The sequence below is a fragment of the Clytia hemisphaerica genome, unplaced genomic scaffold (genome assembly GCF_902728285.1).
Source record: "Clytia hemisphaerica strain Z4C2 unplaced genomic scaffold, Clytia hemisphaerica genome assembly, whole genome shotgun sequence".
NCBI classification, from domain to species: Eukaryota; Metazoa; Cnidaria; class Hydrozoa; order Leptothecata; family Clytiidae; genus Clytia; species Clytia hemisphaerica.
In genome coordinates this window covers 190,506-209,319 of record NW_027103803.1, presented here as the reverse complement: position 1 = coordinate 209,319, position 18,814 = coordinate 190,506, and the positions used below count along the sequence as shown (strand labels likewise).

At 35.9% G+C, this 18,814-nt stretch overlaps 2 protein-coding genes across 2 annotated transcripts in view; both read left to right on the top strand.

The window, feature by feature from the left end:
• The window catches only part of LOC136806342 (guanine nucleotide exchange factor C9orf72 homolog), a 36,549-nt gene extending 23,545 nt beyond the window's left edge, over window positions 1-13,004 (top strand). Inside the window, exons 4-12 of the mRNA XM_067062904.1 lie at window positions 4,637-4,735; window positions 5,854-5,921; window positions 6,553-6,625; window positions 7,084-7,200; window positions 8,360-8,550; window positions 8,980-9,040; window positions 9,833-9,942; window positions 11,741-11,912; window positions 12,966-13,004. Of these exons, the coding sequence (XP_066919005.1) occupies window positions 4,637-4,735; window positions 5,854-5,921; window positions 6,553-6,625; window positions 7,084-7,200; window positions 8,360-8,550; window positions 8,980-9,040; window positions 9,833-9,942; window positions 11,741-11,912; window positions 12,966-13,004 (930 nt within the window). The remainder of the gene's footprint in view (window positions 1-4,636; window positions 4,736-5,853; window positions 5,922-6,552; window positions 6,626-7,083; window positions 7,201-8,359; window positions 8,551-8,979; window positions 9,041-9,832; window positions 9,943-11,740; window positions 11,913-12,965) is intronic.
• A 1,662-nt stretch (window positions 13,005-14,666) lies between these two features.
• Window positions 14,667-18,658, top strand: LOC136806368 (NADH dehydrogenase [ubiquinone] 1 alpha subcomplex assembly factor 2-like). Its single transcript, XM_067062930.1, has 5 exons — window positions 14,667-14,845; window positions 16,085-16,168; window positions 17,072-17,112; window positions 17,369-17,443; window positions 18,644-18,658. Exons 1-5 carry the CDS (start codon window positions 14,752-14,754, stop codon window positions 18,656-18,658), a joined length of 309 nt encoding a protein of 102 aa, XP_066919031.1. The 5' UTR covers window positions 14,667-14,751.
• Window positions 18,659-18,814: the final 156 nt, after the last annotated feature.

The window sequence follows — 18,814 nt, the reverse complement described above, 5'->3', positions numbered from 1 at the left end:
CTGACCGGTTAGTAGATTGGCTCTGACCGGTTAGTAGATTGGCTCTGACCGGTTAGTAGATTGGCTCTGACCGGTTTAGATTGGCTCTGACCGGTTAATAGATTAGCTCTGACCGGTTAATAGATTGGCTCTGACCAGTTAGTAGATTGGCTCTGACCGGCTTAGATTGGCTCTGACCGGTTAATAGATTAGCTCTGACCGGTTAATAGATTGGCTCTGACCGGTTTAGATTGGCTCTGACCGGTTTAGATTGGCTCTGACCGGTTAATAGATTAGCTCTGACCGGTTAATAGATTGGCTCTGACCGGTTAATAGATTGGCTCTGACAGGTTAATAGATTGGCTCTGACCGGTTAATAGACCTTTTTTCAAAGAGGCCACCCTGTTGAATAATTATGTAGTCCAGCAGAAAAACAATGATAAAACCATGCATAATTATTACAATATGCATGATACAGTAATTATGCATGGCTCTATCATTGCTTTTATGGCTGGACTACAGAATTATTCAACAGGACGTCCTCTTTGAAAAAAGGTCTATAGATTTTCCAGTTATATAAGATTTATTTCACCAGTTTTTGTCTGTGGTCGGTGGAATTAAGATTTGTTGTTTGTGTTCTGTATTTGTTCATGAGAGCTTGCTGCAAAAATCCTAGTTCCCATTTTCATTATTATATACTTTCAGGTTAGTTACCATCATACTGCCCCAGTAACCTAGATCCATGAATTATTTTGTACCTTCACGTGGTTGGTATACAATGAGAATTGGCTTAAAATTTGTCTGAATTTCTCACGTACAAGTTCTGAAAACCAACACCAACAAATTCTGCTAATAAGATGGACAGGTGAAAAGCATGTTTAAACTCAAAGGAAACATCAATGGAATCTGATGTCTTGGTTTGTTTGCAGTTGGATTAAGGTCTTTTTATCCCTGTTTCACCAGGATTTCCTGCAAATAGTCCCAAACAAGACACATGAATGGGGCTAGACTACAATTACAAGATAATTGATATGAACCAACCATATAGATATAAAAAATGCTTTAAATATATAGAAATTCCAGTTTGGAATTGGAAGTGGACACTGGACTATTTTCATACATCACATTATATAATTATTCATCTTATGAAATACTCTTTTCTTGAGCATTGATGAACAGTCTGGTTATATTCATACTTTTTTTCTCTAAAATTTTATTTGAAAGGGTAAATTGCTTTTTATCTTAGAATCACACCTCTATTGGAATTAGTGAGCCCCCCCTAAATCCAAGAGTGACCGATTTTTCATATACTGTTTCACAATATATGTTTATTTTCCAAGGTGCTTTTAGTGAGGAAGGATCAAGTCAAAGTTTTTTTATTGTAATTAATTTTCTTGCAATTATTTAAGTAACTTTTTGGAAGCAATAGAACAAATAAAATTGACATAACAAGAATCAAAAAATTAATCCAGAAATTTAACCAGTTTATTATTATTTTTTGTTATTACAACAAACGCGACCAAATAAAGATTTTTATATAATTTTTGTTTTTAATGTATGCTACTGTTTTGTATTATATTGCTATTATTTTTCGCTTTGTTGTGTAAACTTCAAAAAGTTCTTACAAAAAAATTCATGATATTTTTGATTTCTTGTCATTGATATCATGAATTGCTATTGTTTTAGTCCTGTTTTTTTCTTTCCCTTCTCCTTCATTGTTTTAATATTCAACCTAGCTAGCTCTTTTTATATAGTTGTCAAAACACTTTAGCCCGAGAAGTAATGAAAAACTATATTAGTTTTACCAGCTTCGTTTTGTGTTTGAATGCAATGAATTTTAAATTCTTTTTCACTAGTAATTATTTCTATTTCTACAATATAATCTGTGGCATTGGTTCGAGCATTCCTTGAGGAAAGTATTTTGGCTAAAACTGAAAGTTTTTGGCTCAACTAACACTGTATCCGCCCTGTCCAAAATGAAAAATGCTTATAAAAAATACCAAAATACCCGATATTAAAAATATTTTTATTTCACTTTCGATATCAACCACGGCTGCCATTTTTTGTTTGTACTTCTAGTCTTGTGCGCATAGTATAATCAAGCGCTCCGATTGGTTCAGAACTAAAACAATCGATCGGGCGCAGATATTTCAATAGAACAAAAGGTTCCCTAGCCTATATTTCTATAGCTGAATAGCGCAATTCTTATCCTCTTTTCCCAAATCTCTGGTATTATATCATAGTCATTATAAAAAAACCCAGTCTGGCAATGTATTGTTTTAGCTTTTAGTTCAATTTTCTAAATCGATTTTGGTACGTACGTAACAATAAAAAAGAGACAAAAGCCTTCCAGACCAGTCTTTTTATAATGACTATGGTTATATTGTAAGACAATATATTGAACAACATGTTGTTAAGTTCTCACTGAAAAGGTGTCTACAATATATTACTAACTGTAGTTTTTAATTTCTTCTTGATTAATAACACACCCCTTCTCACAGACTATTCAGCCAGTGGGGATAAAAATAACGGACTGAAACCTGACGGGGATTTATTTTTTCCAAATTCTTTTAAGGTTGATGGTTTAAAATTCTTTTGTTTTCAAGTGATAAAATTCAGTGGAGATGGAAAAATAGCTTAATATTTTGCAGTGAGGATTGATTTATTTAATTATTTTCGGTGGGAACAAAAATTGGAGTATTATTTTCCACCGGGGACGATATTGTAGCCAATTTTTTCCAGTGTGAAGGGGTCCCAGTTAGTCTGTGAGGAGGGGGCTTTAACGTATTTTTAACTCTTTTTTATTAACTTTTTAAAGCTAGAAATTTTTATGGCTCTTTTTACATTGTACATGGAAAGATTTATTGAGTTTTACTGAACTATTGACAATTTATTTTCACTTCATTTCCCCTTTAATGTATTCGGAAAAAAACTACCCTTTAAATTGGTTAAGGTGTTTGAAATTTTCTGGTGACGAATTCTTTAGGGGAAAAATTAGGGGCATTTCCCAAAGTGTCTAGATCAAGCCGGTTAACACAGTTTGTATTGGCGAGTTTATGAATCTGTGTATGTATGCGTATGTATGCGTGAAGACGGCTAGCTTCTGATTTGTCTAGACCCTCAAAGACTGAGAACGACGGTAAATCGGCACTTTTACCGCATTCTGTGGCTCGGAACTGCAGATTATGTCAAATCGCTTCAGTCACTCCACCGTTGCTCAAAAGCGCAAATACATAAACTCGATGGTATAAACTTGATGGATTGTTTGATTGATTGATTGATTGATTGATTGATTGATTGATTGATTGATTGATTGATTGATTGATTGATTGATTGATTGATTGATTGATTGATTGAATCAATAATTTATCGATTCTAAATGCTATTCGAAATCGCTTGTTACTAAGTTTATCGATTATGGAGCGATATCGAAACTGAAAAATATCTGTTTACAAACCTATACATTTCTAATCCAGCAAAGCCTCACTCAAAATTTGAGGATTAATTTTTAAATTTGACCTGCCAGTTCCATAGTTTAGATCCCAACTACCAACTTAGCAAAATAAGCAGTTTAGGTCGGCTAAATTTGTGCTAAACAGAAAGTTTTTGGGAATTGAGAGTAGACACGGCCAATTTGGTCCCCCCATATAGCGCAAATGAAAATTTCAATAGACTTCCTCATTAGCAAGCCTGCTGATAGCCACCACACTTACTGCTTGAGGACACGAGAATTTTTTTTTCGCGTTGGTGCAATGCAACATACTCCATCCCACCAACCTGAAAATCTTTCTCGTGTCTCCTGTCTCCACCCCATTTTTCTTTTAATACCATTTGTGATTCTCTCACTTTTGTCCCTGGGACAATGGTGCAAAATTGATTCAAATCAATTTTTCTCCATTGTCCCAGGGACAAAATCAGCCTGTCTTTTGAATATTTCCCTCACTTTTTGTCCCAAAAAAGAAAAAAAGAAACCATGAGACACGCACTTTTTTTCTTGTGTTGATGGGATGGAACATGTTGCATTGCACCAACGCGAAAAAAACTCGTCGTGGTCCCAAGCCTTTACTGCTTTCTCTTTTATGATATCCAAGACGACAATACAAAATACTTTATAATGCATTGAGAATTGAGGATTTTTGAGGATCTTGTATTTTTAAAAGCTTGAGAATGGTGATACCACCGAAATATATTGCTTGACTGTTTTTAAATTTTAAACTTTGAAAAAATGGCTTCAAATTATAACGAGGATTTTAATATTTTTCAAGTCTCATATTTTTCAAGTCTCATACTTAAAACTCTTCATTCCACAAGTAAATTAGATTACTTAGAAATCATTTGTTGATTTTGAAATTTTGCTGTGAATTCTCCTTTTTACCAAATATCATGACTTTGGTTGTGGTTTGAAACATAGATTTATAAAGCCCGAAGACGTGCTTTGGCTGAAAATTGTGCAAAGGTTAGGTAGGAAATCCTACCTAGGTCACGTGACATTACAAAATAAGAAGCTTAGCGGGTTTTCGAAAACAATATCAACAATATTTTTTCCGATATTCAATTTTTTTTTGCCTGCGATGGCTTAAAGCACGACATCTAGCCTAACCTCCGGCCTTTATAAAGCTGTGGTTTGAAACCTTTTTATAATCCATCCTTTGTTTAGGATGTTGGGAGTGCGATCAAATGCGTCAGTCCTTCTTTGAAGAAATTGATCAAAACAATTGATATGTTGGCTGAGAATAACATCCCTCCTGAAATTTGTGTAAGTGTTAATTCTTTAAGAGAAAATTTCAAAATTTTAGTCAAGTTTCAAGAATTTATGACACTTTGGAGGAGTCAATTTGGAACCCTTGCAGAGACTCAATTTTCTTATGGATTTGGTACCTCTTTGGCGGGACTTTCCAGGGTGTGAAAAAGGGACCATTATGGATGGCACATAAGTCTTTCTTTGTCTATACGGGTGAAACATGTAACTTCACCAATTTCACCAATTCACATTTAAAAATCGACTCCTTCAAAAGTTCGGAAAAATATCAAAAAAGGAAAAAAAAAATAATCGAAATTCAGTCTTTCAACGGATCGATTTTGGAACTTTGCCTCGGATATACCCCGTAAACTCAGTACCACAACCCCCGCCCCGGCATAAATTCATCTGTTGTGCAGGTTGTTCAGGGTACAAGAATGCTCAGTTCTTAAAGACAAGAAAGAGTAAATTTGGCCAACAATTTGTGAAAAATGCAATCTCTAGCAATTGTTTTAGCCCTAGTTAATTAAACCCGTATACACACACGGCTTACGGCAAAATAGCGTTTTCGGGGCCTTAAAGATCTTTTTATACTTACGGATTTTCAAGTTTGCCTTGGAATACAGTCACAGGTTACATCATTCTTAGGTTAGGATCCTAATTCAGAGTAGATTTAACATTTACCTTAAAGGAAGAAATTTTGGCGGATTTGGCGGATTTGACTGAAATCCGCCAAATTAAGTTCCCGCCAAAATTTCTTTTTTCCGCCATCCGCCAAATTAAATTCCCGCCAAATTAAACATTTTGAAAATATGATCTCTTTTAAGGTGTTTTTGCTATTTTTTCGCTGTTTTGACGCCATCTTAAGGTTAAATTTTTAAGTGACCGCCAAATTAAATTAAACCCGTATACACACACGGCTTACGGCAAAATAGCGTTTTCGGGGCCTTAAAGATCTTTTTATACTTACGGATTTTCAAGTTTGCCTTGGAATACAGTCACAGGTTGCAGATCACAATATAGGACAATATAGTCACATCTAAACATCAGATTAAATTAAAGTAACTCAACCAATCTAGCTTAGATTTCTAGGTTAACCACTTTTCTCATAAACTACCCTTATCTGTTTATTTCAGGTAGCAACAACAATCTTTGGAGAAGGGGAGAATGCTGCATTACTATTGGATAGTCGTTTCCTAATGAGGTATATATCACTTCACAGTGTGGACGTGTTCGTATTAAATAGGCTTTTTTATCGGATGCCACTTTCCTGGATTTTCATCTAATCCCGAGAAATACTTAAAATGAAGCCTCCTTAAAACCATTATTAACCCCTTTTCAGTCTACCATGCTTCACGGCTATTCGGACATAGCAAAAAATAGCTATTGTGTATTTTATATTCTACTATCCCGTTAAAAGTATATATGAAAAAATTGTCGTTTTGTTTTATTTAGTCGAGGTTTTTTTCGTTGGGGGAGAATCTCGTCAGCCCCTCAAAATTTTCGTCACTTTCCCCCGACATTTTTTCCCCCGACATTTTTTCCCCGATAAGGTAACACCCATATTACTGTATTACATGGATTATAAACGACTCCAGTCTACCCCTTTTTTTGAACCATTACAGCCGTCTCAGTCAGTCAGGGTCTACGCTAATGAAATATTTTCATCGTTTTGCCGTGGAACAAACGACAAAGAAGCCCAATAATAACCAGATAAAACATCCCTTCCGAAAACCCTAAATTACAATTTTGCATCTCCTCAAAATATATTGGCTCTTTCTGAAACGGGCCATTTATTTCATTGTGATACTATTTTGTTTCTTTCTCTTCCTTAGATCATTGACATCACATCTTCAAACGTGTGGTTGTACTGTTGTGGTTGGTCAATCTGCTGACAAAGTCAATCTGGTATGACAATATTTTCCTACATTGTGTCCAACCAGGGGCACATTTGGGAAAATTTTCCAGAATCGTCTTGTATTATTTTTTCATAGTTAGCATTTTGAGTTACTCGCTTTTTTTATAAGAATGGTGTAAATTTATTTCATCATGGATATTTTTAACTCTTTTGGGAAATCATCCTAAAATATTCTTACAGCACATTCTTAGGTTAAGATCCTAATTCAGACTAGATTTAACATTTAGTACATTCGTCTCAAGCATAATATTGCATTTTTGTGAAAGAAGTGTTCCAAACTCAATTTTTTCCATCTGCTACCCATTACGGCTGTAAACTCTGTGCCTGCATTGGCTATCCAGCTAACGGACGATACTGTAGCATGGTCTAAAACTATTAACTGTTTCTTATGAATTATTTTTGAAAGAGTTTATAAAACAATATACTTTCATACTTTCTCACATTTCAGATGATCCATACTTTGTCATTATTCCTTGGTAAGAATGAATGTTTTTGTTCCACATTGGCATCAGATGAAAATACACACCAATTCTACCAAGATCTCTGGCTACAAGGCATTATTGGTGTAAGTATTCTAAGCTCTAGTTTAGACGGCCCACTTTTATGCCTGCCTATTCTAATTGTGAATTGAGGTGAGCATTAAGTTGGCTGTCTAAAGTCAATGCATTGCCCTCTTTTGACGTCAATGCGATTTCTTCTTTCAAGCAGAGAAATTAGAACTTAACTGCCCGCTTTGTGCGTACTCTTACAATTGGAATAGGCAGGGAGAAAGGTGAGCTGTCTAAACTCTAGAGCTAACCTCAAGCTAGCACGCATCGTTGTTTCAACAATCTTTCAACGCTTTCCAGTCGACGTTGTTTAATTTTGCGTCCTGTTATTCGATGGCTTTCCCTTATTCGTTGAAATTCCAATTCCTTTTGAAAATCGAATTAAAGAGTGTCAACTGTAATTTGAGTTCTGGGTGTAAGTAGCCTTACGTTATTTCAACGTACATTGCACGCTTTGTTGACATTATTGAGGTTGTTTTGAATGAACATCGATTTTTCATTTACAGTATTTATTGACCGCTTCTTATTCAACTTCGAATTTGAAAAAGTGCCTTTATTTATAGTCTTGAATCCTTGAGTCTGAAAAACTGGTGCTTAGCACCATTACGCGGAGGTCTTATTGCACCATTATTAGACTCACACCAACTTCGTCCTCTGCGTATTACCAGTTTTTCTATGCTTACTGACAGCGCTAGATAATATTTTCTGGCGTCCATCAGTAACATGAATAAAGCCTGGAATACACGGGGACGAGGTTAGACTCGCACAATCCCCGGCTTTTCATATAAACACGGACATTCGTATAATTGAAATTTTCTGACCAGGATTTCCGTCCAGGTTTGACATTGATAGTTAGGGGATTTCGAAATTCGTTGAGTGTACGTATAATTCGGCATAATTACAAGTCCATTGTAACAGTGTACAAAACATTTATTTAAAATTGATTAGGTATTTCCATATCAATTTTAACATCTTAATATTCATCAGGCCAGCAGGTTGCCATCACATAGCTTGCATAGCGATAGATAGTATTTTGGATAGTATTTTCCTGACCTGTTTAGTTGATTTATTTTATTCTCATATTCTATGTTTTTGCATTTTTTCCTTAGTGCAGGCGAATAAACTTCTTTCAATTCAATTCAATTCAATTTGTTCCTTTCTTCTTGTTCTTCTTAGAAAGCAGAAGAGAACATGTCATCAAAAGACGTCCTACTGAACACTTATCCTGTCACCCTGATCAATGTAGACGAGAAGCTAGTCTATCAAACCATCTACGCTAGCGTACATGCTATCAAGCGTAGAGATAATTTAAAAACAGAAGCTTCTTTGCTACTTCATGGTACCGAGCTATCAAATATTCCTACAAGGTGACAATCGAAAATTCCATGAACTTAATCCGAAAAAAATTTACTTTTTCTTAAGAGAACGCCTATGTGCTACCATAGTCCGTATAAAAAACCCTGGTCTGGAAGCTTATCATTATAACTTTTTGTTAACTCCTTCCTTTGTTAATAGCGATTATAAAAATCGATTTGCTCAGTTTTTGATCACGTTACCAAATATTCCTCTTGATTGGTTTAGGATTTAATCACATGATCAAAAAGTGAGCAAAACAAACTCATTTCTTAAACGCAAGTTCGAAACAATGGAAAGAAACAAAAGACTTCCAGACCGGGTTTTTTCATACGGACTATGGTGCTACCCAAAGTTGAAAATATATTCCAGTTGTGAGAGCAGTCAAAAAAACAAGTAATTGCTTTGTTGTAATAAATTATCTCAATTATATCTTCTGACAGGGAACTGTTCACAGACGATTTTGGTGATATTTCACTCCTAGTGCAAAAGTTTATCACTCAGGTATAATATTACTCTGTACCAGAGTGTATCCCACGTTTATCGCTTCTTAGTACACTCTGTGCGCATTGTCTGTTTGATGAAAAATTCCCGTACGAAGACCTCTGCGATGAAGTATGACTTATAAATAGCAACACTTCTCTCGTCGTCTCCCCTCTTTCACCAACACTCCATCGCAGTGTTCGGTTTAGAAAATCTCAAATGAAAAAAGACGATGACAAGAGACCCTCTACAGCAATGAATTTTGAAATTAGCTGTAGATAGTGGGACTGTGTACAGACACGTATAACATTTGCGCTTTAAATAAACTTTGGAAGATTTCATCATTATTTGACCGCGGTTGAGACAATTTACCTGTCCTATTGAGCCAATAATCGCGATTCGTCATAGCATTCCAATATTCTGTTCAAAGCTTGAAGCTATGTCCAGTGTCGTTGTAGTAAATGGAATGGCTAGAAAATTGTGAAACTTTCCGAATTTATCATCCTGAATCAGCATTTTTGAAAATTTTGCGTGGATTAATTTTTCGGGAATCAGCCAAGAAATACAGTTGACACTCTCTAATTCGATTTTCAAGGGGAATCTGATTTTCATCGAATAAGGGAGCGTATCAAATAGTAGAGCGTCGTTTATAAGAGTTTCTAGTTGACAGGGACTTTCAATGTTTATCGAATGATAGAGTGTATCGAATAGTAGAACGTCGAATTAGAGAGCGTCAACTGTATGCTAAAAAATTGGTCCGCCAAAATGACAAATGTTTCAATTTTTCCTTTCAATTATCTTACCTACTTTCAGCTCTTCTCCATCCCAAACAATTGCAGCATCCGAAGAAATCACATTGAGAATTTCAAACAGACTCTACAACGTAAAGCTTCCACGTTTCTCTCCTATGTTGAGAACAAAAGGTAAGAAAGACTGACCTTTATATATCCCTGGACCAAGTTACTCAATCCCGGCCAATCAAAAATCGTTGATCGGAGTTTTTTGAAAATGGTACCCTAATGGCGGCACTACTCAATAGCGGTGAAAATCTATCGAGAGCGCTAGATCTACTTTTCCTCGAATACTTTTAATGGTGTAACGCCGTTAGACGTTAATTTTTGGACCTACCTCCGGGTGCCCCGGTGGAGGTTCTATAAATTAACCCATGTCCGTTCCTTCGTTCGTTCGTTCGTTCGTCCGTCTGTTACCAGCTTTTCTCAGGATTGGCTCATTAGTTTTTTCTGATTTTTTGCACAATGATGCAAAATGGCAATGCCCAGAACGTGACGGAGCCCGATTTTTGAGAAAAAATTTATTTGGGCAAATTTGGGCCAAAAACTACCTAAAAATAGGGTTTTTTGGACTTTGTGCAAAATCCTGTCTTTACTTTTTTCTGATTTTTTATACAAAGATGGAGGGCAAGATTCTCTAAAGAATGGCTGAAGTGGTTTTTCCCGGAAAATTTTTATTCGCCTTAAAAAACGGATTTTCGTATTTTGGGGGAAATTCCCTTTAACCAAATAAGAAAATATAGCTTTTAACAATGTTGACTCATTATTTTTTTCTGATTTGCACAATGATGTAAAATGGCAATGCCTAAAATGTGACGGAGCCAGATTTTCGAAAAAAAATATATTTGGGCAAATTTGGGCCAAAAACTGCCTAAAATAGGGTTTTTTGGACTTTGTGCAAAATCCTGTTATTACTTTTTTCTGATTTTTTGTACAAAGATGGGCTGCAAGATTCTCTAAAGAATGACTGAAGTGGTTTTTCCCGGGAAATTCTTATTTGTCTTAAAAGACGGATTTTCGTATTTTGGGGAAATTCCCTTAACCAAATAAGAAAATATAGCTTTTCTCAAATGTTGACTCATATTTTTTTTCTGATTTTTTGCACAATGATGCAAAATGGCAATGCCCAAAATGTGACAGAGCCAGATTTTTAAGGAAAATTATTTTGGGCAAATTTGGGCCAAAAACAGCTTAAAAGGTTTTTTGAGCCCGAATGGTTTAAGTGATTTTCGTACTTGGGGAAATTCCTTTTTACCATTTTACATTATTCAACACACAAGCTTTATTTTTCCATTCTGAATTTTTGTACAATTATTGTCACTTTTTTCTTATTTTCATCTGATGTTAATCATTAGGTAGGTCCATTCAGCATGTTGCTTGTTAACATTGCAATGGCTTCTTCTCGGGTACCAATTCCAAAAAAAACTCCGATCAAAGATGGGCGGATATAGCTTGGTCCAGGGATATATAAAGATCAGTGGTAAGAAACCGTCACCGTCGCAGAAAAACACAGATACAGAAACTCGTCAATTGAGAAGCTTTTTTACCTATCGATGGCACTGATCTTTATAAACCCTGGAATAAGCTAAATCCACAATCTTGTTCGGAGTTCAGTTGAAAAGAAACCATTGCATTGTTTAAAATTGACTTCAAACGACGCTACATCATCACAAGAAAAGAAAACCTATTGCTCTCGATGCATTTTCACCGCTATTGAAGGGTACCACTCTGGCCCACTTGATGCATTTACCTCCCCATTATACTCGAACAATTCGAGAATCGAACTACTCGAACCTACTCAAACAAGTAAAGTTTGAGTAATTAACCACTCCGATGAAAGATTTTGGTTGGCCGGTGTTGACAAATTGCCTCCAGGACTTATATATAAAAATCTCAGTGGTCAACGGTCATCTATTTCTTATATTTTCAGTAACAATGGACGGAGTGTGCTCACACAGCCCCAATTACAGCTCTTAAAACAAGACCTCGGGTTGTCGTGTGAAGCTGATTTCCGTGTTGTCTTGGCAACCGCTGAAAAACATCGCCCTGGGTTATCGTTGTTCCTGGTGGAAGCAATACAGAGGGGTGAAGATAGTTTTCAGGCAATACTAGAAGCTCTTTGAAGTTTGTTTTTTTGTTTCTTTCATTCCATCAGTCGGCAATATTATATCAAAATGACAAGAACTTCCATCGCAAAAATTATTGCCCGAACAGGAAATAACTTCCCGATTTTGTCTCTTTTATTTGATCAGATCGCTATCTTGAATAGGAAAAATGGGACTAAGAGGTTGGTTACCCGTTGAATTTCTTAACTATCCGGTGAATTGGATCTTCCAGAAAATGTTCGTACATGGCGGGTAAATTTGCTCTGTTTTGGGGTAATTTTTGCTCTGTTTGAGAATAATTTTGAGTGTCCAGGGGGTCAACTAATGCTTGACTGGGGGCTTGGACCTGATGTCCGTGGGGTAAATTTCCAAAAAATCTTACATCCTCCACCCCACCTATATTCAAATTCTTTTAGAAAAGCCCAATGTTATTTTCTTTCTTTACAAGAGGTGTCACAGTTATTTATATTCCAGACCCTTTTCCCGAGTGCTCAAAGCTAACTTTCCCGATCGGGAAACATGCTTTATCCAGATAACGGAAACTTTAGCTGTTAAGACCATACTTGCAAATTTGATATAGTGTTGCCGACTTTCTTTTTCGTTTTGCACTTTTTTCACATGAATTTTGCCTTAATATTTTGCACTGTCTTGTAGGCCATATTACTAAGGTCGGGATTCTAGGTCTTTGTTGTTATCAGGTGCGATATGATTTTACCATTATCCAATAATTTGGCGTCTAAGAATATTTTGAATTCATGATATTCATGACGTAATGTTTTCTACGGAAAGACCCCGGTTTTAGCCAGTAGTGGCAAATTTAAACTAGACAAAAGTGGTATAAAATCTGCCACTACTGGCAAAAACCGGGGTATTTCCGTAGAAAACAATACGTCATGAATATCATGAATGTTTAGCTAGAAATACTCTTGTAAATTATTTTGATCCCAACAGATAATTTTATATTTTAACCTGAATGAAGTTTTAGTCGGCCAAACAAAAAAAGACATATTCTTTTTCAATATTTAGGAATTTTTTCAATCTACTTTCCAGGTCACACAAGCTCCAGTGAAAGGTAGGGTTTTCTATTGATCGCATGGCTAAACATCCCTAAACATTCAGGAAAATTCCACATTTTGAAGTAATTAGCTCACAAATGAGCGATGATGAATAGATGGTAATATGGTAATATCATAGATTTTCAATGATTTTATTTTTGATTTTCAATTTCACTGGTGCTTGTCTAGGAGGTTAGACCTTCTGTCTGGGAGGTCAAAAGTCTCGATGTCCGGGGGGTAAATTTCCAAAAAGTGTTATATCCTCCAATCCATCCCCCCCCCCATATTCAAATTTCTTTCTGGAAAAGCCCATTTTAAGCATTCTCCTAAAAAGCCTTGTAACATTTTTTGTTGGGGAAAGTTATTTTAAACACCAAAGCATTTTGAATCGAATTTTATCGCTTTTTCGTTACTGTCTTTCTAAAGCGGAAGTTGAAGAAAAATAATGCATCATCTTTACAAAAAGTAGACTACAGTTTGGTGCCGGCAATTTTACAACTAGCATGGGGTGCTGTACACAGACTTAGTATCTACAGTTAATTTCAAAATTCATTACCGTCGAGGGTCTGTTGTCATTGTCTTTTCTCATTTGAGACTTTTCAAACTGACCACTGCGATGGAGTGTTGGTGAGAGAGGGGAGACGACCTTCATCGCAGAGGTCTCCGTACGGGAATTTTTTAACAAACAAATAAGACAATGCGCACAGAGTGCACTACGAAGCGAGAAACATGAGATACACTCTGGTACAGAGTAAGTGAGGAGGCGAGATAATGGTCTTGCTTGGTTGATCAAATTGGTCTTTTTATAATGATGGCGCATTATTTTGCTTCAGCCAGGTACGAATTATCTTTATATACTATTTACATATATAAGATATCTGTGGTAATATCAACATTGAAAAATAACTATCTAAGCATGTAATGAAACTTCAAAGGTTCGAAATTTAGAAATTACCCTCGAATTTGTTGCAGTAAATTTCCTTCAAATTGGTTTTTTTATATAAAAGACATTTTGTAGATATAAAGTCAAATAAGCTTCAAGATTTCTGTAAAATATTAATTATGATTTTATAATCAGCATTTTATAATCAAAATTTTCGGTGAAATCATTTTGATTTTTATACGTGAAATTTATTAACGAATCCATTTGTACGATGTGTCTTTTACTCGTTCTTAAAGTCTCTTGGGTAAATATCGGGAAAAAGTTTATAAAAAAATTATTCAATCAAAAGATATCCGTAGATGTAACACTGGTTGGTCTAGGCTTTTGCTCATCCTCTAGCGAAAAAGATTTCTTATAGGAAATATATCTATAGAGGTCTGCGATTCAGACTATGGTTGATCTTGAGTAAGACTGCTTTTTACTGTTCTTGCCGTTTCTCAGAGTCAATCGGTAATTAAATTTGGCCTGTATTTTGATTCGTTTTTAATTTTTTAGTTTTAGCCCCCGGGAGGGGGGGTACTTAGGCAAATGGAGGGTACGGTATGTGCCGCCCTTAAGGGTACCTTTTTTAGACTTTCAAAGTCTCGCTAAGGGTCGGAAAATTCCGAAAATTCGAAAAGCTCAAAGTTCGAAAGTCGGGAACCCCCCCCCCCCCCCGTCAGCTCGCAACCCTAGTACCATCCCCCCCCCCCGGTTTTAGCCCTTACAATCATTTTATTTACATCCCTTGCCTGTTTTTTTCGTTTTAGCAATAAATAAACAAATTAATAAATAAAGAAAAACAACAAAAATAACAGAACAAATAAACCAATAAGAACACAACAACTTGTCACGTGACATGGTGATGAAATGGATTAGATCTATCATCTCTTCATCAAAAAAGTTGGTCGGGCAAGATCCCTTTGGAAACTCGTACTTTGAAGTTGTCAAAGGTTTGTCAAGAGCATTCACTGACCTTTATATATCCCTGGACTAAGTTACTCAATGCTAGCGAGCACCTCACTAAAAACCGGGATTTTTCATCTCGCTTCTTAGTGAGTTCCACTTTGACGATTTTCGAAAAAAAGAAGCCTTTCAAGTGTTTTGACGCAAATTCGATTATTTTGCTACTGCAGGAGCTTCGAAAATTAAAAGTGACGTCAAAAAATCGAATGTTTAGAGCCCGAAAACCCGGGCTCAAAACATTCGAAAAAGTTGCAAAGTGGAATAGACGTTAATTGCGTAAAAAAACGCGGGTGACGTCTAGTATAGGCTAACTCAATGCTGGCCAAGCAAAATATTATGATCGGAGTTTTTTTGAAATTGGTGCCCGCGGAGAGAGCGCTAGATCTAGTTTCGCTTGTACACTAATGATGTAGCGCCGTTTGTCGTTCGGCAAAGCTTCAAACACTACAATGGCTTCATTGCGGGTACCAACTTTCAAAAATCTTCGGTCAAAGATGGCAGATATAGCATGGTCCAGGGATATATAAAGATCAGTGTTTTTTTAGAGAGCATTTAAAACCTCTTCTAGCTTTGTCCGCCATCTTTGATCAGAGTTTTTTTGAAAGTGATACCTACAAAGAAGACATTGTAGCGTTGTCTGACAGACGTCAAACGGTGCAAGTGTTCAAGAAAAAAAAAATTCTAGCGCGCTTAATGCATATACACCGTTATTGAGTAGTGTTGCCATTAATAGGTACCACGTTTCTAAATTTCGAAATGGGTTGCAGATGATTGACGTTTGTGGGTGTTCTGCCTAGAGAATCGGATTATCATGTGCCATGTTTTTGTCTTTGTCAATAAAGAGCTTGATAGACAATGTCGTACCTAGAGCTACTTGCACCACTTTTTTTTATTTTACTGACGGATGTTGGTATAATCACTCTGGTGGTGAACGCTATCAGCATTCTAAAAAAGAGAACCACGGATACGACATTAGACTGTGGACCACGTTCCACGCTACGGCTACTTTTCGCTCCGAATTTCTCTATATTTAAGTTTTACTTGCTAAGACCATGTTCACACGTAACGATTCCATTTCGCTCCGAAACGGAATGAAGCCATTCTATTGGTTAGAAGTGACGTAAAACTTGAATTTAACTAATAGAATGGCTTCATTTTGTTTCGTAGCGAAACGGAACTGACTGAGTTCGAGTTTGCTTGGTAGACTTCTCTTCTTCTCTTTCTAGGTTCGGGACGCGTTCAAAGATCGTTCGAAGGACAAACGAAACACGAAGAATATCAGACTGGTGATTTACCACACGAATGGGAAGGTACATTCTTGCTGGAATTCATGATATGCACCACTGGAGAGAACTTTTAAAATTTTCCACCCAATACGTCACTTATAAACAATAGAAAAAGTGACGTATTGGGTGGAATAAAAACAGAACAGTTGCATAATTTCGTTAAGTCATCGCAGTGGTGCATATCATCAATTCCAGCTTTTTCTAATATGAGAATGTACAGTTGGTTTTCTCTAATTTGATCTTAAGGGACCAATAAATTTCTTTAAACTGAAGAAAGATGCGGGTTATGGAGAGAATATTTTATATGACTTTCCAGCTGTGGGGATCAATGTTTTAGCTCGAATTACAGAAAGATTCGAATAACAGGGGTTCGAATTAGAGTGAGTTGACTGTACTCTATAAGAATATCCATGATGAAATTGGCCAAAGGGACATATTTTTTTGTTATGAAGTGGGAAGGGATTATGTGTCCGTTATATCAAGGTCCTGGATTTTTGAATTCTACTGAAAAAAGTTTGAGCGAAGGTACAGAGTGTATCACCATGTTTACCAAACACTCTGCCTGGAAGTGTTTGGGATTCGAACAAAATCCATTGTAGTGCAAGTCTGTGATCGAAACCTTCACACTACCAAACGGCAAAATGTTAGTGAAATACAGTGATAGCCGTATCCAGATGGTGAGTGAATGTATTCCGAATTTATCGTTCTACATCTACAATTTGAGCTTTACTAAGCTCATTTGACGTCAATTGATACTTCGATTATCAGCCGGATTGAGAGAGAATGACATGTGAGTGAGGGTAGTTAGTCTATCACCATATTTCCCTAAAAATAGTGAAAAATGAGAAATAAGTTTATTGTACAAACAGTTTATTAGATACCTTTAGTTGGCATAATGTGTTCATCAAATGCTTTTTAATTTTTCAGCATGGTTGAGAGGTAAAAGAACTGAACCACCATCAGATGAGGTAAGATATTATTATTACTCCTTTCTCTCATTGGTTTGTTTCGATTGCTCTCCTTCATTCTCTTCAACCCATTTTTTCGTGCTTGCCAGCTAGATCAAAACGTCAGGGAATCTTTAAAGCAAGGTCACCGGATGAATTTCAATCTTGGTTAAATTCCTTATTCGGTCTTTTACTTAGTCATTCGTTCAGTCATTCATCCATTCTTCCATTCATTCATTCATTCATTCATTCATTACTTTTACCACCTCATGTACAGGAGATAATAAAGAATCTGAAATATTCTGCACAAGTTCAAATGAGGGCCGTCAAAAGATCTGCTGAAGACGACGAGGTAAGAATAAATAAGTACACGTTTTTTTCATAAGAACAATATATAAGAATACAATACTTCGATAGCCAAAACATTAAGAGCAAGTTAAAAATATTGTTAGACTCTAAAACACCCACAAAAGATACTGACATAATGGTGAAATTAATTTAACCCTTTGCGTGCCGTTACCTTATTTTTGTACCCCAATCCATTTGCCGAGGGGTAATTTTTTTTAGTAACCTGACTTGCCGATGTCGTATATATACGACATGCAAATTTTAACTCGTGTTGCCGCATGTCGTATATATACGACAAGGATATTTTATTCCTATTTGCCAATGTTTGACATTTGTATTTGACATTTGTTTTATATATATTTTATGATAGACTAAAATAAACCTGAAATAAATCTTTTGAGCACTTAATATATACTTTCACTACTACTATGGATTTTTTTATGTCGGATATATACGACATTGGCAAATAAGAAAACCATTTTCCTAAAAGCTGATTTCTCGGCAATAGCGCTGCCTCTTTTTTAAAGGCCTCGGCAATTAGGTAAAAAAATTTGATGTCGGATATATCCGACATTGGCAAGTAGAGTGAAAATTTGCATGTCGTATATATACGACATCGGCACGGAAAGGGTTAAGGACATTTTTAGGCTTGAAACTCAAAAGCTAAGAACATCTGAAGGCTTCTGAAAATCTTGTATTTTCTTATAAAAAACGGAATTTCTGTTATTAGTACCCGATGACCATACAGAGCGCCCTAAAATTATTTCATTAATTCAAAATCATACCGTAAGTTGGTATAATGTCGACATCCCTCCTCTAATTTTGACACCCTTATTAGAGATTGGAATAATAAGAAGATTTTTCCTTTCTGATTGCTAAGCAAAGAAACAAGTTTCAATCAGTGATTCCAACATTTATATTATATTCCTAACACTAAAGAAGGGTGTCGGAATTAGAAGAGGGATGTCGATATTAGACCAACTTATAGTTGTTAATAAAGTCATAACAACGTCTATCTAAACTAAATTACATATTGTCCAAATAAGGTTTTATCGTGAGCATGGAAACAACTTCATTTGTTCCTCGTCATTTGAATTCTTATTCGGGATTGGTATGTGACTCACAATTAATGCAAAAATAAAGTCAGCTCTCTCTATTATTCGAATGTTTCTGTAATTCGAACTAAAAATATTGGTCCCCGCAGCTGGAAAGTGGTTAAAATTACTTTTTATAATTGTATCTTTCACTAATTCGAAGAAAAGTTTTAATCCTTTGAAGATCGAATTAGAGAGAGCCATTTGTGTGTTTTTGAGATATAAATGTGTCACATATTAGCTCGAGAAAACTTGACCCTTTGTTGTGTACGCTAATGATT

Excerpts from the sequence above, each read along its gene's own strand:
- LOC136806368 (XM_067062930.1), top strand. The coding sequence starts at position 14,752 with ATGGTGATGAAATGGATTAGATCTATCATCTCTTCATCAAAAAAGTTG. Across the intron at positions 14,846-16,084 it reads GTACTTTGAAGTTGTCAAAG|GTTCGGGACGCGTTCAAAGA; the intron begins GTTTGTCAAGAG and ends TTCTCTTTCTAG. Across the intron at positions 16,169-17,071 it reads TTTACCACACGAATGGGAAG|CATGGTTGAGAGGTAAAAGA; the intron begins GTACATTCTTGC and ends TTAATTTTTCAG.